This window comes from Aotus nancymaae, unplaced genomic scaffold (genome assembly GCF_030222135.1).
Source record: "Aotus nancymaae isolate 86718 unplaced genomic scaffold, 86718_ANA_hifiasm-v0.15.2.pri h1tg000006l, whole genome shotgun sequence".
Classification (NCBI taxonomy): Eukaryota; Metazoa; Chordata; class Mammalia; order Primates; family Aotidae; genus Aotus; species Aotus nancymaae.
This window is the reverse complement of record NW_026988417.1, coordinates 80018332-80043735: the sequence shown is the minus strand read 5'-3', so window position 1 is coordinate 80043735 and position 25404 is coordinate 80018332. Positions and strand designations below refer to the sequence as shown.

Here is a 25404-nt window from a genome sequence, read left to right as displayed (position 1 = left end):
AACAATCTTGGAAAATTGGAAGCTGCTGAAACCACTGCTTGGCACAATCTCAGATTCTTAATCTGACCTAGGTCACCTAAGTGTATAGGGCATAGGGCTAGAGAGGTTTGTCTTTAACTGTCTTGCAGAATTCAGCATGAAATGGTGAATGGGTCTCAGAAGACATACAGGTCTACAGATTAGGGTTGAAGAGGACCAGGCCAGGATCTTGCAAGCACCACGAATCAATCTGATTCAGACCCCTGTGGGTCTCTGAAATGTGTGGTTAGGTTTGCGTGTGGATCAAAAAAGGCAACTCATGCCCTTCCTCTGTGTAACAAAGTTCAACAGATGGCTTTCCAGCAAGGTTTTTGCATTTTCGCACTTGTGGGGATTTAGGTTTGGGGACTCACTACGTAAGCAAAAAGCACGAGTCTTGGATATTTATGACAAAGGGCAAACATTATCTCTTTATATTTATTGCAGTAGAGATGTAAAAGCATAATTACGTTCACAACCACAAAACCACCACCTTTCAGAAAGTCCAAAAGCCAATAGCTAAAAAGAATTCACGTCTTTAAAGCATGTTTACCAACAGTGTAATCATTACCTTAATCTTAAAATCCCATCTAATAGCCTAGCTCAGCTCTTCCTTCAAGTCAGCCTCTCAAGGCTTTAAGATAATTTTGGAATGTAAACAGGCTTCCTTGCCTTGAGAAATGTTTTAGAGCAAACACACATTGATGGAGTTTCAGTAGCAGGACTCATTTTTCACATCGAAGATCTGATCCAGTGGAATAAAAAAGCACCCATGCATTAAACCACCAGCAGGTAGATTAACTTTCACTTACTTAGATATAGAACTTGTGACTAGGTCCTTTGTGTATTTGCCCATGATTAGACAGAATCAATGGAGCCAAAGAAAATAACACCACCAAGAACCACCTACCCCTTAATCATTAAGGTCCTGATCTTGCTGCATGCGTCTGTTGTGATCAATGGCAGGGCCCATACACTCCCTTCTCCGGTGCCTGCTGCACCCACCACCTTCCACTGCAAATACACTGAGTGACATGGAGTATGGCAGAATGGAGACTACCCAAAATTTTTTCACTATCAGCAAACAGTCTACCAAAGGGATGAAGAGCCAATACGAACCATTAACTCTGCTTTCTGCTTCAACTTTTTTGCCTCCCTCATGTGAAGGTCTGCTTGTTGTCTGAAAAAGAAGAGGAAAAACCAGGGACAGGTCATATGAGCTGAAAATTACTAGACGAGGGCAAGATAAGACCAATAGTGAAAAAGGATGGGAGGACAAGAGGAGTGGAGAGGGTAAGCAAAGGAGGAGAAGTAGAAATAAGGAGGGGTGGAGGAAATCGAAGAAGAAAGAGCAAGAAGTGGCTGGGTGCAGGGGCTCACGCCTGTAATCCCAACACTTTGGGAGGCTGAGGAGGGCGGATCATTTGAGGTCAGGAATTCAAGACCAGCCTGACCAAGATGGTGAAACCTCATCTCTACTAAATATACAAAAATAGACGGGAGTGATGGCTCATGCCTGTAGTCCCAGCTACTTGGGAAGCTGAGGCTGCAGAATCACTTGAACCCGGGAGATGAAGGTTGCGGTGAGCAGAGATTGTGCCACTGCACTCCAGCCTGGGCGACAGAGTGAAACTCTATTTCAAAAAAAAAAAAAAGGCAAGAAGAAAGCATCTGTCTGAAGTCTTACTTGTCAAACTTCACTTGAGGCTTCCCTGGTTTAGAGTTACCATTTGGCAAAGAAGGCACTGAAAAAGGATTTGCAGTATCTCCGGAAGAACCCTTAAAAAAAAAAAATCAATATACAGATTACACTCTAACATTTAAGACCATTGTCCCAAAAGTATCATCCTTCTTACACAGCCCAAAATTCTGGTTTCAAAAAAAAGAATAAATCAAACATTTCACAATCTAGCCTGGTTAAACACTTTCTCAGCTACAGATTCAACTGAAGTGTTGGTTCTGATTTTACTAGAGACTCAAAAAGACAAGACAAGAATGTCTAAGAGATCAGAGAACTCACAAAGCCACACATAACATTTTCTCCTAGCCAATCCAAACACACCATCCCACTCCACCCAGATTAACAGGAAGAGAGGAACTTTTACTTGAGAAAGTGGCTCATTTTTTCCCCATTATAACCAAGAATCAAAGTATCTGCGATCAAACACATTCAAAGCAGAATGTGTTTGGCAACCATTTCTTACTGCAAAACACCCAAACACTAGCACAAAAATCTATTTTGATTTTTCACCTCTGAAATCACTGTAAGAAGAGTAACTCGACACCTAAATCTTTGTATATTATTAACTACCTTTTTCCCTCCCTCCAAAAAGTAGCATTTTAAACACAAATAATTGCCTTATTAAAAGCAATGGACAGTTCTGAAGTGCCATCATCAGGACCTTGTCTTCTTTGGGAAGGTCAAGGTACAGCAATGCATCCCATCTTACACAATGACTGCTGCCCCTGCTCACCTTGTGCTCCGAGGAGCTTCTGGAGCCCTTCCCCTCCACTCTTCTGTGCTTGGGAATGGAAGAGTCTTTGTGGCTGCTCTTGGTACTGCTGGCACTTTTGGGAGGGTCCTGGCTACAGGTGTCTGCCTCCCGCCTTGACCTCTTATGTGCAGGCTTGGCTGGCTTCTGGGAGGACGAGGACACAGGTGGCGGGGGAAGCATTTCCTTCTTTGAGGACTCTGAGGAGGGCCTGGAGCTCCTGGAGTGAAACATCATGTAAAACTAAGGGGAAGCAAAGCACACATCACGCAGCTTCATTGTTTAGTGACAAACTGGCTGCTGGCACAAGAGATTAGAGTATCACAAAGCATGAAACCATGCTGTAAAAAGGCCAAATTTCAGGAACTTCTTGAGTCTTTCAAAATTCTTGCCCAATCCATTAATGCTAAATGAAGCTGTATAATTTTTCACTAAGCTTGTAGAGTCTGCCAATGGTCCTGACTTTCCCCACTTCTAATGCTTGCTTCAGCTGCTTCCCACTCGTGCCTTTCCCTGACAAGAAGGCGAGCGCAGCTGCACCCTCCACATCTGAGGCTTCCCCATCTGTCGGTTCCCACGTGGTGACGCTACGCACTTGTTTTTGCCAACACATTTTTTGAAGTAATTTCTTGAGTAAATCAGAGTAAATAATAGTTGCTTGTAATAGTTATGTCTTCCTGGCACTACCACCTGCCATCCCTCTTCCCAGAAAAAGACACTGAGTGGCCCTACAGATTCTTAGTCATCTCTAAAAGAGGGAGCGCACTGAAGCCAGGCTCCCGAAGTCCAAATGCTAGCTCCAACGCTCAGGAAGAATTCTTTGACTTTGAACAAGTCATTTTCTCTCTGTGTGTGTGTTTGTTTCCAATTCTGCAAAGTAAAAATAATGGTACCTTTCTTATCTTCCCTTAGGGAAAAAAAAATCCAGATGTTTAAAGAAATTGTCCATAGTGAAAATGTTTCTGATAAATCTAATGAACTGTTAATTCCTGTAAGGTCCTCATGGATGAAAGAAACAAAAACAAACTTCATACATCATCCAAATGAGCCTGAGTTTATTAATCCACTGATTCTACTGCAGAAGAAAAATTTCTTTGCTGTGTCAAGACCCAAGAAGACTTGATCACTGTAGAGATCAGGTGATTGCTCATCTCTATACTCACTTTGTTTTAGAAGATTCTTTGTGGGAGGATGAAGATGAAGATGAAGAGGACTGTGGTTTGATTTCCTTCTCCAGTCTGATTTTCTTGTTATCACAGTCTCTTTCTGCTTCACCCTGTTATCACATTATAATCAGCAAAGCAAACTGTTACAAACATAATTGTACAGACAAAATAGAAAAGAAAATATAGAAAAAGGAAAGAGGGTAGTCAACCTTTGGAGACATCTCTGTATGCACAGCAACCTTATTAGTACTTACCATGTGTCTGTGTGTGTGTGTGTGTGATGGGGAGTGGGCAGAGGACAATGTAGATTTGATGTGATTTCTATTGAGACAGATTTTTTTTGCATGAAGAAAAACTATTTCTCCCATGCAGGAAAAGGAAGATGTCTAAAGTAACAGATAATTCGAGTAAGTGGCCTTCAAAACACCACTGATGTTTTTCTAAATGTAAAAGATCCATGAAACACGCATATTTACATCAAGTAATACAGAAATGATTTTTTATGAGGGTTCCTCCAACTTCTTTCAAAAGAACCATCCACTTATACCCACCAGGTTATTGTTTGCATAAAATTCAGAATGGACTATTTGAAGCTTACTTTATTTTCTACTGAAAAATAAGAATAACGATGAAGGGAAACAGTCTACAAAATCCCCTGTATATTTTACAGAAAGGACGACAAAGATATAGAACAACAACAGAAATAGTTGGTCTGGGATTCTGGCTAACACGTTTTTCCCTCCACTGATTGAATTATCTTACTTTTTAATATTGTCTTTATATCCCTCCATATACAGAAACATTTTTATTTAAAAAAAAACTGTAAAAAGACTGAACATATTTTAGTGGAGTAAGGAAAAGGGACTCTGTCACTATTTAAGTACCTCTAACTTGTTAGTGTGAGAGTTAAAAAAAAAAAAAGAAAAAATAATTTAAGCTCCTCAAAAGCATCCATTTATACTAAATAAAGTGGTAAATACATTAAATCATTAAAACAACACAGAATTTAAGTGATCAAAGTCTTTCTCGTGTTCTTGTGCCTCACTTGTTAGCACATATACCAGCTTTCTAAGGAGTCTGATGTGCAGACTTCTTGATGGCCTCCTTCCCGTGGCTGTGGGTTCAGGAAGAAGCCCACATACCGTCTAGCAGGTGGCAGGTAAGTGATGGGTGGGACCCTTCAATTAATTCTCATGTGCATTTTGAATGAAACTCCCCAAGTGTCAGGTCACCAAGTTAGAAATCTGGAACACCAGTCAATTTAGGCCAATCCCTAACAAACCTGAAATCCTCTCTTTAAAAAAAAAAAAAAAAAAACGAGAAAAAAACAAAAAAAAAAACTTCAAATTAACTGTGGGAGGCTCCAGTTTTCACCACTGTGTCTTCCTCTTCTCCTGAATTTCTTCAAGAAAAATTAATAATTTAAGATGTGTAGGCTCAAGGTCTGCTGCCCAGACACCAATAAGCAGCCTGGCCCCACATAAAATAGAAAAAAAAAAAAAAAAAAAAAAAATTCCCTCCCTTTTCCTGGCATTCTACAAACCAGTGTGCCTGCATGTGCACATCCATCCAGCCCTTCAAGAGATTCCTTTGGAAAAAACACTTTTATTCATTATGCAGTATTTTGTTTCAAAACGGTTTCCTTCAGAGTGGCTTACAAAGATACGTTTTTGATTTTGCGGTATGTGCACAAGTGAGAATGTTAAGAAGGGAAAATACGGGATGAAGAAAGAAATTAAGGCCAAGTGAAGGCTCGTACCCTCGGGAGGCTATCAGTTCTCACTGTCCTGCATGCTAGCATCTGGCAGCCATCGCCACATCGAGGGAGCACCTCAATTTGAACAGGGTTAGTCTGAAATGAAGACAGGACAAAAGGGGAATGTAATATTTTTTATATTAAGTGTTTTTTTATTGATATAACTGACACATATTTTGGGAGTTGACTAAGGTAGTATTTTAGGTATACTGCATTAAATATAATTATTAAAATGTTAGGCTGGGCGTGGTGGCTCATGATTGTAATCCCAGCACTTTGGAAGGCTGAGGTGGATGGATCACTTGAAGTCAGGAGTTCAAGACCAGTCTGGCCAACATGGTGACACTATGTCTCTACTAAAAATACAAAAACTAGCCAGTGTGGTGGTGTGTGCCTGTAGTCCCAGCTACTCAGGAGACTGAGGAACAAGAATCACTAGAACCCGGGAGGTGGAGGTTGCAGTGAGCTGAGATTGTGCCATTGCACTTCAGCCTTGGCATCAGAGTGAGACGCTGTCTCAAAAAAAAAATTTTTTTTACTAGTTTTCCATTTCCTCCCCTTTTTATAGTTTTTAATGTGGTATTAGAAAAGTTTAAATTACGTATGTGGCAAGTATTTCTACTTGACAACACCATTCTTCACACTTTGTTACAGGTAATCTGCAAATTGGGTTCTGAACTACTAATCAGATTAGTCAATGCAAAGAAGGAATTATAAATATAATGTTAAGATAAAAACAGATCAGCTACTCAGAAATGTAATCATTCATTAGAGAAGTTGGAAAAATGTACCCTGAGGGACTGAAAAAGGAGATAATATATGAAATAAGCAACTCAGTTCTAAGCCCACAAATCAAATGCAATAGGAAATTTATACAGCTGTTCCTCCTGTAAGCATGGACCAATAGCAGATCCTGGAGCACAATTTAGAGGTTAAAGGTGCTGCCACACACCACAAGAGGCTTGCTGGGCACTGCGACAGGGCTCTGCACAGCATACAAACCTCTGTTCAATAGCTCACAGTGGTTAACACTTGAGAGAGAGTGAATAATGGTGGAGAAAAAAGAATCAATTGGAAACGGTTGGGTTAAAATTGAACCTGACTTCTGGTACTGATAACCCCTCTGTCAATTAAGCACCTAATTATGCCCAGGTTATCCTGTTACTAAACAGCCCAGTGAACTGGTACTGAGTTTTAGATTAAAGGAAGTAAGGCCAGCCCAAAAAACATTACAAGAAGACAGAAAATTTATCTTTGAAATGTCAAACTTTGCTAAAATATCCAGATGGATACTAACTTGAACATGAAGTAGTAAAATATGTTTTTTAAAGGAAGGGTATTTCCATGCAGTTAATAATACATTAAGGCCCCCAAGGCAAAACTAAGCATTAACAAGGCTACTTCTTAAAGAAAACACCAAAGTCTAGCAGTGGAATGAGAGCTGATTTTTGTTCGTATAGTTTCATTTTACTTAGGACATGCTGGTTGTGAATATTAACCAATCTGGCAGACCTTATAAACCACACATGAAGATACAAGTCATGGCAAATCAGTCCTCACAGACTGGTTCTAGCTCTGGCTGTGCCCATCGGTGACTCAAGCAGACAGCCAACAAGAGAGAAATCAGTGAGTACTAACTTCAGCGGCAGCATCTAACAACTGCATCAGCACTTACTGGAATACACTATTTTATACTGATATTTAGCAACTTAGAAGCAGATAATATTCTATAAGCTGACAGAAAGGAAGCCATCAAACTAAATAAAGCAAAAATCCCCTTCTGTTGATTTTGCTTAACTATTGAGATCAAGCCAGCGGGCATGAGGTATTTTTTTGTACACTGTGCACTTGGAACTTTGTCATCTTCGGTCTGGAACAGTCACAGAGGCTTCCCCAGAGTAGGCACTCAGTGTGTGTCAGTTGGCACAGAAATTCAGCTTAACAGCTCAGGGACACAGCTGAGGTTGCTGGATGCAGGACTGCACTACAACTTTACATGGATGGATGTAGAACGGTCATTAACATGGGAGGCATGCAGTGCTGGATGACCGGAAATGCAGACCCAAATTCCAAGAACAAGACCTGCTGAAATAAGGGAGGCCTGGTGTTCTTTAGAGTTTTCTGGGTCAAGAAGCCATTCAGATGAGAGTGATACTCTTCAGGAGGAAAAAGAAGTCCCTTTGCCCTGTGGTTTAGCCCCAGGTCACCCCCACTTCAGGGAATCTAGCTTACGGTCTAGGTTTCAGAAATTCTTTTTCTACTAGGTTGACTGTCTCAAGGATGGTGCCTCACCTTCCACAAAGGGAGGCTGCTGGCTGACGAACTAGTCCTCACAGACTTGTTTGCTTTTCTTAACCTGTTGGGTCAGGCAGCCCTGATCGTCTGCCAGATGCTGCTCCACCCACAGTGGGGCACAGGGCAAGAGTGAAGGCCATAAAAGGAAGACATGGGCTTGCAAGGGGCCGAGTCACTTTCGGTCAGAGAAAGCCTCTGGGCAGGCTGTGGCACCCTGCAGCTGGCTCACCAGGCAGACACTTGTAGGAAGCAGGGGGGTGGTGGGGGCTGGGGGAAGGTGGCTTTTTCCAGAACTGACTTATTTGGGGCCACAGAGATTCTAACAGATGGAAAGATGTAGTTAATTGGCAGTTTTGGCTGTGGAGGAAGATGGGAGCATCTGCAGGAGTAGAAAAAGTGGGGGAGGAATGTGTGTGGGCACTGAGTGGTACTGGTGTGGGCCGTGGAGGAACCAAGGCAGGGATGACGCCGTAACTGTCTCGTTAACCGGCACTGCCAGAGGCAGTACACTGACCTTGTGCGCCTCTGGAGAATCCTCCCAACAGACACTTGCACGCAGAAACACGTGTGAAAAGAGGAAAGATCACTGGACTGGGAGGACGGAGCACGCCTGAGTTGCAGACCTATTTTAACTCAGCAGCCAAGCTACGTTAGTGCCTTTTTGGATCTCATCTATAAAAAGGTGGCAGCTGATCAAGGGACCACTGAGGTTCTTTCAGCATCTAAATTCTAAGACTCTGCTATCTTCTCCCAAAGGGAAGCAAATAAGCTTGGTAGGACATGAACACAGAAAACTGGAGAAGCACCTTTGGGGAAATACAGGGACTTCCCTATGATTCGCCTCTGAAGAACGTTCAATATGAAAAAGACATAAGGGACAGCAACTCAAGTTTGCACCAAGATCAGGCCCAGGGACTTACTGTGCAGACAGGTTATGTTCACTGGGATGAGTGCTACAAAAGAGGGAAAAGAATCCACTTTTTTTTCTTCGGTGAGGGAACGCACATGGGCATCAGAATGACTCAGAACAGCCTAAGCAATGACACATGCATACGGTTGTGATGCTCTCCTCAGGGTAACTAACAGGCATGAAGAAATCTAGATGTAAGTGGCCTTGGTAAATCAGAAGGGATAAGCTTTCATTTTGAAGGATAACCGGGGGTGCTGATCTGAAGCAATAACCCAAGAAAAGACAGTCAGATCTTAGATGGAAGGGAAGGACTGAGCCAATCATTCCCTGCAATAAAAATGCATTTCCTACTACACATCATAGCTTCCCTTCCTCACTCCTCAAAACACATAAATGTTTTTCCCAAAACAGTTAAAGTTTCTTGGTCAGCAAAGCAATTATTTAGAAAAAGGAAAAGAAGGACGTGAATGCATGTACCTCCTTATTCAGTTATTTATCTAAATGACAATTAAGACAGGCTATCCTTCACTTGAAAGGCAATCTATAAGATGACTGAATGAAGTGAGGAATTATCTCTATGAGCTCCTAGAACAATCCAAGGCTCACACATGTAGCTTTATGCACGTTAGGTGTTTTTTTCTTTTTTTAGAGACAGGGTCTCACTCTGCTTTCCACGCTGGAGTGCAGTGGCTAATCACAGCTCGCTGCAACCTTTAAGTCCTGGGCTCAAGTGATCCTTAGCTGGGACCTCAGGCATGTACCACAGCGCCTGGCTAATTTTTTGCAGAGACAGGGTCTCAGAGTTGTCCAGGCTGGTCTTGAACTCCTGGGCTCAAGCCCGCCTGCCTCGGCCTCTGAAAGGGCTGAGATTACAAGTGTGAGCCACTTTGCCCAGCCAGGTATATTTTTAGAAGGCTTCCAATTGCACTGGCCTGGTTGGGTATTATTGTATAGATATATTGATTCCTGACTTCAACTTTTCTTATAAGCTTGGTTTAAGAATTCTAAAGAAGAAAATACAGGACAGGCATGGTGGCTCACGACTGTAATCCCAGTGAGGCAGGAGAACAGGATCTTGAGGCAGGGAACCTAAGGCCCACTCACCCTAACTGGTATCAGAGGCTACTTCCTTTTCAACCCCTCCTTTTTCTGTGTGGCAGCTAGAAAATCAAAGTACCTCTGATTGGTCCCCCCTGCAACCAATCAGACTGGTCATGGGCCACTAGAGTGAACCAATGGAAAACCTCTAGAGGGCATATAAACCCCAGAAAATTCTGTAACCAGTGTTCTGAGTCTCTTGCTTGAGCTAGCTCCCACCCTGTGGAGTATACTTCTGTTTAAAATAAATCTCTGCTCTCACTGCCTTGGATTTTTGTGCATTTTGTTAAATTCTTTCTTCAAAAGACCAAGAACCTGGAAAACTACCCTCAACCAGTAACATCATTGCTTTGGGAGGCTGAGGTAGGATTGCTGGAGGCCCAGAGTTCGAGACCAGCCTGGGCAACAAAGTGAAACCCGTCTCTACAGAAAATAAATTAGGTGGGCACAGTGGCATGTGCCTGTAGTCCTAGCTACTAAGGAGGCTGAGGCAGGAGGGGCACTTGAGCCCAGGAGTTTGAGGTTGGTGAGCTATGCTACTGTACTCCAGCCTGGGTAACAGAGCAAGACACTGTCTCTAAAAACTAAGTAGATTAACAGAACAGTCTTTAAGCTAAAAATTAAAAACTTTTAGAAGAAAACATAAGTTGGTATTTTAAAATCTAAACTATAATTAGACTGATGAGATTCAGTAGTTTATGTAAAGAATACTACATGAGGTCACGGATATTCACCATCACAGTTTTCTCCACTTTTCCTCATATACTGTTCCTTACCCACTGGTGTAAAGTAGTAAAAAAATATGTGTGCATTTATATAGGTGCTGAGTCTAACGGCCTCAGCTGTTAGCCATCATTAACTCTTTATGATCATCTACATATACATACACGTTTAAGTCTGAAGTGGATTCAAGGATCTGAAAAACTTCTGAAAGAAAACATTTGCTAAATTTTGTGCCAAGAGGGATAGACTCTAAGAGGCCTTTAAACAAAAACACTAAATTCCACTAATGTGAAGGATCAAGCACGTTCTTCTGTTGCTCTATATGCTAGGAGAACTTTTTCTAATGTTCACATTTAAAATGAAGAAAATGAAAAATAATCTTCATTATCCAAATGTGAGCAGTGCCCAGGCTTCCAAGGTAGACAGCCCTGCCTCTGCCATGGAGAGTAGGCCCACACACTGGTGCCACTGGAGCAACCATGCTGGTCAGAGGGCCAGGGGCAGAGAGCCCCGAACAGGCAGTCAGAACACTAATGAGGAAGCAGGGACAACCTGTCCTGTACAGAAAATAATTTGAGATTAATATGTTCCACATCTCCCACCTGGAATCCAGCAGGAAGTTAAACCAAACAACACATGATTCTCTGATTATGAAATACGAATACAGTTGACTGGTTTTTAATATTTATTTACCTGAAAGCGTCTAACTTATGTTTCTAACTAGTGACATACTTCAGGCCAAGAATTCTATTTGCCTGGATCATGATGTCTAAACACTGCACACTTGAGCAATTTTGGATCCAAATAACTAGCTCTGTATGGTCTTGGGCCCTGTAGTACGGCTCTGCTTCAGTGGCTCCCAGCCATGAAAGGCACTAGGATTACCAGAGGAATTTTAAAAATACCAGTGGGGGTTGGGGATTCCTGTCATCAGTGCTAAAGCTACCAGATGACTGTAATGTGTAGCCGGGGTTTGGAACCAGCAGGTCAGACATCAATCCTGACAGTACCACGGAGGCAGACTGTTCCCCAGGCCAGATCTCTCAGCAGCTCGACAGCACTTTGAAGAAATCATGCACTCGATTAAGATAAAGGGATCACTATTTCTTCATGCTCTAAACAGAAAGATAAATGAGCTGCCCAAGAGGTGCTCAGCCAAAACCTGAGAATGGCTTTTAGAGGGCACAGTTCCCACAGTCAACAGGGAGAGCTGGAAGTTTCCCTTTCTAGAGCCACAAGCAACACTTCTAGATTTGCACTGGAGTATGAACTGGGCTGAGCTCTCTGGGAGATCCTCCAGGTTCTAACATTTCCACATAGTAGGTAAGCATTTCAGAAGCAAATACCTGTCCCCACTCCAGCCAATGCAGAAGGTCAGCACTGGAAAAGACTATAGCAGATGGGAGATTTCCCAGGACAGGGAGGTATATGAGTGTGTTCCTGAAGTTTTCTCAGGTGTATCATATAAAGGTACCTTTTTCCTAACCAGGTCCATCACAATTTTCTCCATGTTTTGTACCTTTACACACACACACACACACCCCCCATCCCATACAAAAAGTTTAAAGAAGTTTCTGGCATGAAAATATGCCCTCTTCTAGCTGAGACAGAAGCACTCATCAGCACTGGATTCCATCCCACTCCACTTGCCTGCTACAAACGTGGTGGCAACACATACCCTCCAGGCTGCTGTGAGGAGGTTCTGAAGAAAGCAGTCACCCTTTACTATTTGGTAAACTTGTGTTATATTTTTAACCTAGTGGATTAATCAGTTGAATCTCGGGCATGACAGCAGGCTTCATGATCTTTTTTTCCTTTGTTATTCTTAGCTCAACTTTCACAGCTGAGTAAGAAGTTTTTCATGTACTTATAAGAGTGTTAAAATTTTTATTCCTTCTCAGCAGGAGAGAGTTGGCCCTTCTTGTGACTTTGTCTCTGATTCTTGGAAAAGTTGACTTGGGAATGCTACTAGGGAAATACTCACTAATCTTTCATCATCTTGAAAAAGCAACAAATAGAACAAGAGCTCAATGATTCAAAATAAAAGGAAAGAGACTGTCTAAAATAGCGGCATGTTCAACTAACAGATAATCTTAAATAATGTAGCAACTCTCTTTTACTATGTCCATTCTGTATCCAAAAGAATCTTCCAAAATTATAATAAAAAAATGACATAGTCAACACTTTGCAATGTGCCATTATCAGCCTCTATTACTCAATGAGATACTAACCATATATTAGTAAGGTAATGAGGTATTATACGGTTATGTGTTAAAATATGGAAGTGATATTAGCATAAAAGATCCTACTGTGAGAGTAAAATTTGTACAGAGCAGTTCTTTCAATAATTCAGAATATGGAATTAACATTTCAATTAATATAAGATCTTCACTTCTAAGGCAAAACCTAACGGGCCAGGTGGTAAATGCCAGTATTAAGAATAAACAAAAATGAGGCTGGGCATGGTATCTCACGCCTATAATCCCCTCACTTTGGGAGGCAGAGGCAGGTGCATCACATGAACACTCAGGAGTTCAAGAACAGCCTGGCCAACAGCAAAACCACACCTCTACAAAAAAATACCAAAATTAACTGGGCATGGTGGCGCACACCTGTGGTCCCAGCCTCGCTTCACCCCAGAGGTAGAGGCTGCAGTGAACCAAGATCGCAGCACTGCACTCCAGTCTAGGCGACAGAACAAGACCCTGTCTTAAAAATGGGGGGAGGGGATGGGGGGCTGGCCCTACATGCTACATTATCCTAAAAGCAGCTATCATTTTTAATGACTGCCTCATCTTTTTTCCAACTAGAAAGACCAATGAAGGGACACAACACATGTCAATGCCCATCTGCAGAATGAGAAGCAAAGTCTAGACAGGTCACACTGGTAGAAGGCGCAAAGATTACAGCGAATCAAAGCAGACTTGTGAGACAACTCAACTGGGCTTAAATCAAGGGCCGATCAACCGCCAAGCCAACAGCAGGGATGGCCCACACTAGGTTAGGGCCGTCTCCCCATACTCACCTTTCTCTTTTTGGCCAACTTGTTTGAGCTGTCTGAGCTCCTCTTCTCAGAACTGTGCTTCTTCCCTGTGGGTGGCTGTTTATCTTCCGCTTTCCTCTGGCGGCTTCCCTTCCCAGGAGGCTGGGGTATCCGAGAGAGCAGGTCTAGGGTGATCTTCACCATCAAGCTTTGGGGGAGAGGAGTGTCCCTGAGCGGTGAGAGCAGCTTGGTGTCTCTCAAAGGCAATGGGAGTCTGTCTTTGCGGCTGTCCTCCTGGACCACCACGGCTTGGCGGCAGCCACTAGTCCTGCTGCCTCCACCACTGTGAGATGGGCCCTGGCTCTGAGTCAGGGGAACAAGAGCAAAGTGCTCAGGGCTCCTGTCCTCCACATTGTCCTTCGTGGGTTCTGGGCCTGAGGGCGCCTTAGAGGGGGCGGGAAGGGAGCTCTTGTGCTTCTTCTTCTCACTGGAGGGGGGCACTGCTGGCTTGGGTTCTCTGCTTGCTGTGGCCCGGGGCCGCCCTTTCGTCTTCACCTTGGGCTTGTCTTTGGAAGTCTGGTCTCTGGAGCCGTAGGGAAGAAGTCCCGGCTCCCTTTCCACCTGCAGGCTGGCCCGTGAATCCGCCCGGGCAGAGGCCTTGACAGGTTTTTTGGGTTGTTTGGTTCCAACGGTTTGCCTCTGCGGGGGCTCCTGCTGTGCCGGGGATTTCTGACAGCTCCTCTTTCCAGGGTGGGGGGCTTCCGGAGGGGCCCGGGGGGCTTTGCTGGAGCTTTTCAGGGGAGGATCTTTGGATTCAGAACGCTCCTGACTCGCGGCACCCTCGCTGCTACCCTTACTCTCTGGGTGCCCCTGAGGGGGCTCTGTGCTCCCGGGGCCCTCTGGCGGCACGGCGGGTTGGCTGACTTTGGTCAGCCAGTTGTCCAGCTGCCATTTATTTGTTGCTGGAGGCTCAGGCTAAAAATCAGGAAAGAAAGCATAAGTGTTAACTGACCAATGATGACAAATTACTCTTTTGTGCTTGTCACCCAATTATACAGGACTGTCATGCCAAACCTAAGAATTTAGATGCCATCCTCCTACTCAGATTAGAAGTCAAGCTCTGTAACAACTCTTAAAGTAACCTTCACTTTTTTGTGGGATTTAGAAATTTGGTAATAGCAAATATTAACTAACAGGCCACTGCTAACTGCTGAGAAATCTTTGTAACATATTCTATGGTAATTATAGTATAATTTAAACAGAATTGACACATTTTGGTTTGTAAACTATTAAGGAATAATAGGAAATAAGTAAAAAATCATTTTATCAAATATTTGCAGAAGGCAGTAAACAAATAAACTAAGTTTTGGTGGGGTCACACTTTATCCTTTTTCAGACATACTTTTCAAATGAAGATGACTTTTTTTTTTTTTGAGACAGTTTCACTCTTGTTACCCAGGCTGGAGTGCAGTGGCACGATCACAGCTCACAGCAGCCTCAAACTCCTGGCCTCAAGTGATCCTCCTGCCTCAGTCTTCCAAAGCACTAGAATAACAGGCCCATTTCTCTCACTTATTTATAAGCATTATGCAGTAAACATTTATACGTTGACAAAGTTATCATATCACATAGAGTATATACTGATTTGCAATTTTTACACCTGGATGAAAAGTCAACTGGGTCACATTAACCAAGCATTAGTCCCATGTGAACTGTTTAAAAGTCAAACATTGGGCTGGGCACGGTGGCTCACGCCTGCAATCCCAGCACTTTGGGAGGCTGAGGCAGGCAGATCATGAGGTCAAGAGATTGAGACCAGTCTGGCCAACATAGTGAAACCCCATCTCTACTAAGATACAAAAATTAGCTGGGAGTGGTGGCATGTGCCTGTAGTCCCAGCTATTCAGGAGGCTGAGGCAGGAGAATTGCTTGAACCTGGGAGGCGAAGGTTGCAGTGAGCTGATACCACGCCACTGCACTCCAGTCTGGCGTCTGGCAACAGAGCAAGACTCCGTCTTAAACAAACAAACAAACAAACAAACAACAACAAAAAAAAAAACCCAGAGGTTCCTGGCTTGTTATCTTAACTGTTAGTTCAACCTTTGTTGCTAAATTAACTGCTGCTGCATTCCACCATGTCTCTCCAACTCAGCTATTAGACGTTATTAAAAGAATGACAGAGACTCTTGTGCCTCCAAGTTCCACTACTGTATCTTGCATACAGCGGGTACATGAGATATTTGAGTATTCCTCTAGGTGGATTTCATATCATACAGAAAAATATTAGTGTCTAACAGTGATAGTTGTTACATTTATTTTAAAGACAGTATATCACTGTCCTTATGAAAAATACTATTTTAAAGATCCACTCTAAGAGATGGTTTGTAAGAATAAGTCATATACATAATGTATCAGAGAATTAATTGAAAGACATCCCACTTCAGATTTATTTGATTAGATTATAGATAAGGAGACCACTCCAGTAGGTGGAAAAGTTTTAAGGGGAAGAAAGACTGCTGAAATTTTCCTCATTGGAACATCCCAAATACTTTAACTCCACAAAAACATGAAAATCTAATGATGCAAAATATGTGGCTATGACATAAAGGTTTTTTGGTCAGGAAAAGGTTGGGTAGTAAAACGATCAGGTAGATAGTTTGGGTTTAGTGTGACTTTAACAGAACTAAGAAACTTAAAAAACCAGGCAGAAACATTCTGTGGACAGAAAGATGACTGCGTAATTTCTTTTTTTTCTGTTGACCCCATACTGCTGCTTATGATAACATTGTGTTCCCCTATGTCAACTGAATGTAAGGGCAGAGAGGGAGGGAAGAGGAAACTACTATTATGTGCCAGGCATTTTGTCACGTGTAATCTAAATCTGTATTCAGTATTCTAAGAAGGCAGAAGGGTTGTTAAGGGTAGAGAAAAGATTAGCACACAATACCCACTTGTCAAACATGATTTCCTGCAGAGACTTCAGGGTGTGGTTACATAAGCAGTTAACTGATGGGACAAGGTAGTGAGATACATCACTTGTCAATCACATCAGGCAAGAAGCCTTCACACCCTTCCTCAGGAAAGGTATGGACATATCTCACCCACTGGCCATGTTTACAACTGCACTCCAATCCCTGACATGCTCTTTCTTAATAAACAGAAGACTACATGTGAACCCAAAAGGGAAGTCATTCCTAATATAAATAACATCCAGTTTTCCCCCCAACCCCGAAAACAGGACAGCACTAAGATACATTTAGTAGTCCCTGAAGGAATGTCCTCGTTACAGAAATAAAGTAGTTTCTTCTACTACAGTCCTAAAAATGTTCAGAAGGAAGGCCCATGTCCCAATTTGAGGGTAAAATTGAGTAGTTGTGCCAGACAAGGGGTACAGGTAGGGTCAATCCTATATACCCAATATTAAGTTGTGAAATGAATACAATTCCTTTGAGATATTATTTGGGTGCCTGAGATGGGAAAAATGTTTTAATAAGCGATTGATTAAAAATGTTTTTAGGCTGGGTGTGGTGGCTCATGCCTGTAATCCCAGCACTTTGGGAGTCCAGGAGGCCGAGGTGGGTGGATCACTTGAGGTCAGGAGCTCGAGACCAGCATAGCCAACATGGTGAAACCCCATCTCTACTAAAAATATAAAAATTAGCTGGGCATGGTGGCACGTGCCTGTAGTCCCAGCTACTCAGGAGGCTGAGGCAGGAGAATCGCTTGAACCTGGGAGGCAGAGGTTGCACTGAGCTGACATCATGCCACTGCACTCCAGCCTGGGTAACAGAATGAGATTCTGGCTCAATAAAAACAAATAAATAAAAATGAAAATAAAACATTTTTAAAAATAAAGTTTAAGTGAATAAAAGTGCCAAAGGTTTTAGACTATCAAATATCCTGGGAATATTTTATCTTTGTTTAGAGGATCAAAGTTTGAACTTTCATTCCTTCCTCTGCCTCTCCTCACCCCACCCCCAATCTGTCTTCCCAGTGCTGATGCAACCCAAATACTGCAAATTAGAAATAATTTTAAAAAGGGATATAATTTTTTATTAGATGTTTTAATAAACGGGCAAAAGTTAGGGTATTTTAGAATGAATTATGATTCTGAATTAAGTGTTGAGCTTCAAAATATCTCATGTACCCATAAACATCTATACCTACACCTACTATGTACCCACAAAAATTAAAAGAAGACATAAAGAGTGAGAAAGTTAAGAGTGAAAATTCCATAATCAGCTGTATCTACAGTGGGTGCATATCTACAGCTGATTATGGAATATTAAAGAAAAAGAATTCTCATTAATATCTGTATGTACAGCTAATTATGGAATTCATGTTACTCCAAAATAACACCAGAGATTTATAATAATGCAGGTATTTATTGTAAAAGAAAAGAGATAGAGTTAAATAGGAAAAATTTAAAATCTAAACAAAGATAAAATATTCCCAGGATGATGAGCCTCAGTATATAACACATATTGTTCCCAACCCTGAATCTGCAATACATACAAATACTAGCCTTTTTAGTAAGGTATTTTTAAAAGATAAGGCAGGATGGGACCATTTATTTTACACCTAAGAGGTTTCACTCTATTCTAGTAACTTCTCGAGTAATAAAATATATCTATGTCTCATTACTACAAACATGAGATTTTCTTTCAAGTTTCAATTATTATGCCAAATTCGTACCATTTCCATTTTATTTGAATTAAATGTTGCTTAATTATCTTTTCTATGTCAGTAATCTAACTAGCATGAAGATTTTTCTTATGGAATAAGGTGAAACATAAAGCAAAGATCTTATAAGCATTAACAGTGAACATCACGCAATTTATCTGCACAGCAGAGTCAGCATCCTTTTCCCTGAGGCACAGAAACACTATTTCAATAGCCGTTAGTATCATATAAGGAAACAAAGAGCCCCAGAAACACACAGTGTAGTTTCTAAAATCTGAAAGGCACTTCAAGTGCAGTTAATTCTGATGTATGTCTGTTCACTCCAAAACATATCAAGCTCTTATTTTCTGTGCCAGACACAGATTCACAGCTAACAGAAAATGACAGCCAGTTATTTTCTCAGCCTCCCTCACCCTCAGACAAAACCCTGAAGTCTCCCTATATCAGCTCCAGATGTATTCAGTTAATGCCCAATTGGACCTGCTTCGCTTTCTAAACAGAGACAAATACAGAAAGCTTTTTAATGCTTTCCTAATTAGAAAGCTTCATTTCCTGGCATTCCCATATTAAGTATCTGGAATAATTTTCTTGATATGGGCTGGTCTCATTCACCAAAAAGAAAAGAATGCCTTCCCTTCTCATTAATTTCTTTCCCAGCATAATTTTTACACTGCTACCTAAATTTTGAGGGTATTTGGCAACCCTGTTAGATGTTTCTAACAATTTCTTGTGCCCAACAAGCCAGTAAATAGCATAAACCCTCTAGATATATTTAGTGTTTAAGATTTTCAGTGGTGACAAGCAAACACCATTATCTCTGTTTTACATGGGGCAGAAGGGAGCAAAAAACAGAACCCTGGCAAAATCACTTTGCCATCAATTTAATGCATGGCTTTTAGTGATTCGAAAATAGAACTCCTGATAACTTATTTCTAGTTCACATTCCTGCCCTTTGCTAAATCAGGTGGTCTCTTTTTGCTTTCCTTAATTCATGCATTTCTGAAATTTCAAAAAGAATTCTCATTAATATTAAAACAGCAGCCTACAGAAACCAAGTTTTCTTTTTAAGAAGGGAAAAGAAAATGGTGTGCAAACACTCTTAACGAGTTGATCTTCAAAACAACACTAGCAATGACAGAGAAGGACCTATCGTTTTGAACAAGGGAGAGAAGACCTCTCTCCCCAACTCTCCTTTATTAAATATTTGGTAAGAAACAAACAAATAGAAACAGATGGCTCTATACAGCGTAGGAGCAGGAAAGCATTGCCCCATGGGACAGCACGACTCAGTCGCATGGTCAGTCCTGACTCACAACACAAACTCTAGCTTCAAAGGACAGAATGCTGCCATCTGAGGTGGCCATCTCGAGGGGGACACGGTACCTCCGGAGCCGGGGTTTCTAGGGGCTCATTTTCTTCGCTGTCACTTGAACTGCTCTCGCTCTCCGAATCTGAGGAGCTGTCTGAGTCACTGGTGCTTTCTGACTCTGCACTGCTGGAATGTGCTGATGCCACTGGTTCTGGAAGGGACTGTGGAGCACTGCAAAGCAACCAAAAGATAAAATTAGAAGGCACCATGCAAGATGGACTTCTTCTCTCTTTCTCCCCTGCCCATTTTTCTGCTACTTGAAAGGAAGGGCCTCTGTATTAGTTATACTGCTAAACTATCACATCATCCAGTTGAGAGAGGCCCAAAGTAGTTTAATAGAACAGCAAAAACCTCTGAAAAGAGTTTACCAGATAAATGAATGAAAGAGAAGCCTGTGAAATTTTACTCCTGAAGAGTATTTCAAGTGATCCAAAATTTAAGTTAGATGCTGGGTGCTTCATAGGAAGGCTTGGTAAACCATAGCCTAGGCTGCTTGCCTGCTTTTCTAAATAATTTCTTATTGGAACACACTCATGCCCATTTTTTTAATGTACTGTGTCTGCGTTTATGCTGCAATGGCAAATTTGAACAGTTGCAATGGAGACATATATGGCCCACAAAGCCTAAAAATTTACGATCTGATCCTTTAAGTTTGCTGGTCTTTGCTACACATAACCAAATAAAATTAATTTCTAAAAGAAAAGCCAGTGAGTTAAAATCTCCCTATATTTTCTACACAAGAACTGGGTGGCAGCCAAACACCGTTAAATATAAATGGTGCTCCTTTGCAAGGTGAACTCAAAAGTAACCAAGTAACCCTTTCACACTTCCTGGTGCAACTACAAAATAGACCATTCTTTATAAGTGGCTTAGAGATCATCCCCAAATATCAGCCAAAGTAGAGATTACCTACTACAAATTTTAAGAATGGGGCAATAAATCTAAGTTAGTGAGAAAACACATTGATCACACTGCTAGACACATAAAGAATTTCGAAGCATATATAATCTTAGTCTCACCCTAGATGATATTAATTAAAGCAATAAATCATTAACTATAATGTGGACAGAGTCCAAATCTACCTAAAATATTTTCAAAATAGATTAGTAAATAACACATACTAGAATAAAATTATTAAATAACAAAATCACTAGTTGACGTAATTTTAAAACACACACAATACCACTATGTAATTTGCTCACAAAAATGCTATACCCAGTTTGTAGCCCTGTCTGTACCAGCAGCTGAAGAGCGTAAGCCAGTTATGAGCAAAAGGGGCTGGGCTCTCAACGTTACTCCTGCCTCAAATGTGTACCGCCGCTTGGTCTTTTCTTTTTCCTTTCCCTTGACTTTTCAAAGTTAGGCTACCTTGTCATGTTTAAGAGTCATCATAACCCACCAGAAATTACTGAACAAAATAAGATATAATTAAACAAGCAAACTTTACAAATCTGTAAGAGTGCACATAATTACATGGGCTTCCTCCACATTCACGGTAACATCCCCTGCATAATGGACAAGATTTTATTGCTGATCTCATCTCTGAGTGGATGAGCACATCTCAAGGGAGTAAAATAATGTAACTTTGTCCGTGAAAGGCAGGTATTTGGCATATTACCAGAGGAAAATATTGTAAAAGTAGTTCAAATAGTTCATATTTTCAAAAAATTAAGTCATCACATTTCCTAAAGTATGGCTGGCTTGTTCCACTTCCCATCACACTAAAATGCACTGCTGATCATTTTGAAAAGCAGTTGAAACAATATGAAAATTCATATAACTAAGAAAACAGGCATAGTGGAAAAGAAGTTCTGGAAATAACTGAGCTTTATTGAAAACAGCAAATCTGTTACCTCCATTAAAACACTGGGCTCATCAGTTTAACTTTTCAAATACTGATTACCTAATACTCATGATAAATTGTATTTTAAGTGTGTGTGTAAACTCCTTTTTTTTTTTTTTGAGATGGGGTGTTACTCTGTCACCTAGGCTGGAGTGCAATGGCATGATCTCGGCTCACTGCAACCTCCATCTCCCGGGTTCAAGCAATTCTCCTGCCTCAGCCTCCCAAGTAGCTGGGACTACAGGCATGCACTACCACACCCAGCTAATTTTTGTATTTTTAATAAAGACAGGGTTTCACCATGTTGACCAGGTTGGTCTTGAACTCCTGACCTCAAGTGATCCACCCACATCGGCTTCCCAAAGTACTGGAAATACAGGTATGAGCTAGCATGCCTGTAAACACTTAAAAATCTTTAACATCTATGCTGACAATGTGGATGAGTGTTGGGATCTTGCTTTTATAGGGTTAACAACCTCCCTATGGCTGATTTAAGCTTCCAAAATATTAAACAGGTACTTTTCTTTTACTGTGATCCTTCAGGTCCTTCCCATGAAAAAACTGTGAAAGTACTAAATAAAGCTTTATTTTTCCCATTTGGTAAAAAATCGCAAACATTCTGTACAGATGGGGAGAAATCCACACGGTACCTTGGAGGTGCAGATGAGGAGGGAGGCTTCTCTGGGGTCTAGGCATTCACAATAAGGGGAAGAAGGACCGGGAAAAGAACAAAAAACAGGTTAGAACAAGCAGCTCAGATATGTTACATGGATTTTAAAGGATTCCTGGTACTACAGGGTGCACAACACTTACTTGTTCACTGTCACTATCCTCACTGTCACTGAGCTGAAGATCGTCTTCGAGCATGCTGGAACGGGCAGGGACACAAAGAAGAAGAAAGAATGTGAAATGATTTCTAACAACTTTTCTAGCATATAAATAGAAAATATGCCTAATTAAACAAAAGAGAGACAGGATATGTGTAAGTTCTCTTTATTTATTAAATGCTATATTTTCCTAGAAATGTAAATTTTACAATTATACAATTACAATGTACAACATACAATTAAGTGCAAACCTCTTACCATCTCAAAACAGATTCTTTCACATGTTACAAACATTGAAGCAGATCTACCACATGACGAAGATTCATTGCAAGCCCTGAGACTAAAGTCCCCAGCTCCCAATCAGTGAGGTCAGGGTCCACAAAAACAGAATAAATGGCGGGGGTGGAGGGGAGAGATACATATTACACTCAATTACTTTCTTCCATAAGCTCTAACTGAACTAGAGTAATTAGCCAATAAACGAATTAAAGCTGGATGAATATTTGTAAAGCACTCAGAACAGTGCCAGGCTCATAAAAAGTGCAACATTAGAATTAAACACACAGTAGATGTTTGACGCTATTAAGGCAACTATCACCCAACAGTGCAGTTACTTTACGTTTCTGTCCAAAGGACGTTATTAACAGTGAGCTCTATTTTTGACACATAATGAATTATTCTCTTTTGCCTATGTAAACACTGACCAATGAGAAGAACAGTAATACAAACGAGATTGCCAACAAATTATGTTTAACCTTATTGCTATTGTTTCAGTGGGAAAAAAAATCAGTTCATTTCCTCAAACTTATCTGTAGGCATTCTGGCTTATGGTGAACCTAAATAGTAAAAAGCAAATATTTTCCAATCTATACATGTGTTGTCAAATTTTAAGAACTCCCTCCGCCCACCCTTGACCTTATTCCATAGATATACCCAAATATCACAGGAATGAATCAGTAATTGCTTCCTCTCTCCCCTTTTCCCCAAATTTTATGAGCATGGCTATTTGAGGAAATGTTATAAGTAAAACTGAAAAGAAAACAATAATCTGCTGGAGTGTTACCAATGCTCCAAAAAGCGAATTATTAGAGGTTAAAATCCTTCAGTATTTCCAAAAATACCTATTCAAAAATCTAATGATTTTTACTGCAAAGCCACTATCTACCACTGAAGAAAGGGGCATGGTTACTTTGGAAATCCTGATAAAAATCACTATATTTTCTAATGAAAATGAATAAAACTTGGCTCTTTCGTAAATGACCGCCTACATGAGGTGGTAATTCTGCCAAGAAACAACTTTCATAAATGTACTAAAAACATACTGGGATAAGTTTCTAAATAAAATGAAAACTGTTAGCAACTTGCAAATGTAGATCTTGTTCAATATTTATCTAACAGAAGCTAAATTCATATTTTTATTTCTTTTTGAGACAGAGCGTCTCACTCTGTTACCAGGTGTGATCTTGGCTCACTGCAGCATCTTGGCTCACTGCAACAATCTGCCTCCTGAGCTCAAGCAACCCTCCTGCCTCAGCCTCCTGAATAGTTGGGACTACAGCAGCATGCCACCACACCCAGCTAACTTTTGTGTTTTTGTAGAGATGAGGTCTTACTATGCTGTCCAGGCTGATCTAGGACTCCTGCGCTCAATCAGTCTGTCCACCTCAGCTTCCCAAACTGCTGGGATTACAGGCGTGAGCCGCCGTGTACAGTTAAATTCATATTTTTTTCAAGGCTAGAAAATACAGCTTTCAGTCACAGGACTTGGCAGTTAGCAACATAATGGTATACAAGAAACAGTCACTCAACAGGTTTATTGCTAAATGGTGGCTTGGCTGGGATACACAAAAGCAAAAGATAAAAGACATGTCTTTGGAATAAATGTAAAGTATAATACAACCAGAAAAAAAAATTGGCAAAGTGCATTCAATATTAGCCACCAACCACAATAAAACAAAAAAGGGACCTCTTTCTTAGTTACTAGGTTTGTTTTCAATAAAACTGATTTGCCTTAATTCCTGTAACATCAATGATCATGTAATCCAACCACACTTCCTAAGCACAGGATTAAAAATTCTATAACTTTTTCTTCTAACTACTGAACATCTAACTTCCATGAATGTGCTCTCCTAAAGTACATCAGAAAGTTAGAGAAAGTTCTGCCTTTTGGCTCTTCTCCCTCTTCAAGATAAACAGGTACCATGAATATGTCGTCACAGATTCTAAAATTTTTCCCTTCAGACAATTATGTAGACTATAACAAAATGAGCCTGCAGGTAAAAAACCTATTCCGAACCTAAAGAGTAGAATTGTGATCTCTGAAGGAAGATTGCAAAAGTTACCTCCAAAGAAACACTCAGAAATCATAAATCAGTATGGTTAAACAAAACCTCTCCTCCCTCATTTGGGATGCACTGAGATTTATACATGAAGTATTTTACTTAATAAAAATTTGTGAGTATAATTTATTTGATAATTAATAAACATATCTCACATGAGAATCAGCAGACATGTGTATTGCTAGTGTCTGCAGGCACAGCCAAGAGTAAGCACAGAATATTCCAGAAAGCATGATTTACTCTAGCACCAGAGGTGGGTATCTCAACATAAACTAGCATGCTATTATTGGAGGAAAAAATTGCAGCAAGAGAAACATTTTTTTCTAAAGCTTTTGATTTAGAAAAATGTATGACATCTACCTTTTTAAAAAGTTGCAAATCATAACTAAGTTATGCTAATATATTAATCATGAATGCCATTATGTTTTTTTTAAAAACAGTAAATCTATGTCACTGAAAAAAGAGCTTGCTTGATGACAGGTGAAGGATTTTTAGGCATAAAGACAAATTTTAAAGGAATTTAAATTTCCTTTAAATTTAAGAGGCTAATGTCGTCTGCCTGTCCCACAAACTATATTTGCAGCCAAGCACACACTGTATGTGCAGAACCAGTCCTCGAATGTGAAGGAGGAGGAAATGGACTACAGCACACCTGGGTGAGCCCCTCTGTCCCCACAAGAGAATCCAAATCTCTTAGATCCAGTCTCAGTCATAGCAATAAAGCCTAGGTCAAGAGAACAGAAAGCTCAATGGATATGCTGCTTCTTTCTCATCTATAAGCTTTTTTGAATTGGGATCAAGTCATTTTCACCTTTATATTCTGTCTAGAAACTGGCAGATATTCTTAAAAAAAAAAAAAGGGAGGCTGAATGAATAAGACCCCTCTGTTGAATGAGTAATAG

The 25404-nt window shown here is 40.8% G+C and overlaps 1 protein-coding gene across 11 annotated transcripts in view; it reads right to left on the bottom strand.

Moving 5' to 3' along the window:
• Positions 1–25404, bottom strand: part of AFF1 (ALF transcription elongation factor 1) — a 201481-nt gene that overhangs the window by 14181 nt on the left and 161896 nt on the right. For 7 of the 11 annotated variants that reach the window (XM_012437709.2, XM_012437711.2, XM_012437712.2 and 4 more), the window contains 9 exons: positions 22150–22204; positions 21987–22024; positions 19508–19664; positions 13484–14416; positions 5436–5528; positions 3674–3786; positions 2493–2730; positions 1706–1797; positions 1138–1198 (listed from right to left, as the gene is read on the bottom strand). In XM_012437709.2, coding sequence (XP_012293132.1) covers positions 1138–1198; positions 1706–1797; positions 2493–2730; positions 3674–3786; positions 5436–5528; positions 13484–14416; positions 19508–19664; positions 21987–22024; positions 22150–22204 — 1780 coding nt within the window. The remainder of the gene's footprint in view (positions 1–1137; positions 1199–1705; positions 1798–2492; positions 2731–3673; positions 3787–5435; positions 5529–13483; positions 14417–19507; positions 19665–21986; positions 22025–22149; positions 22205–25404) is intronic. The other 4 variants (XM_012437714.2, XM_012437715.2, XM_012437716.2 and 1 more) reach the window with 1 other exon arrangement.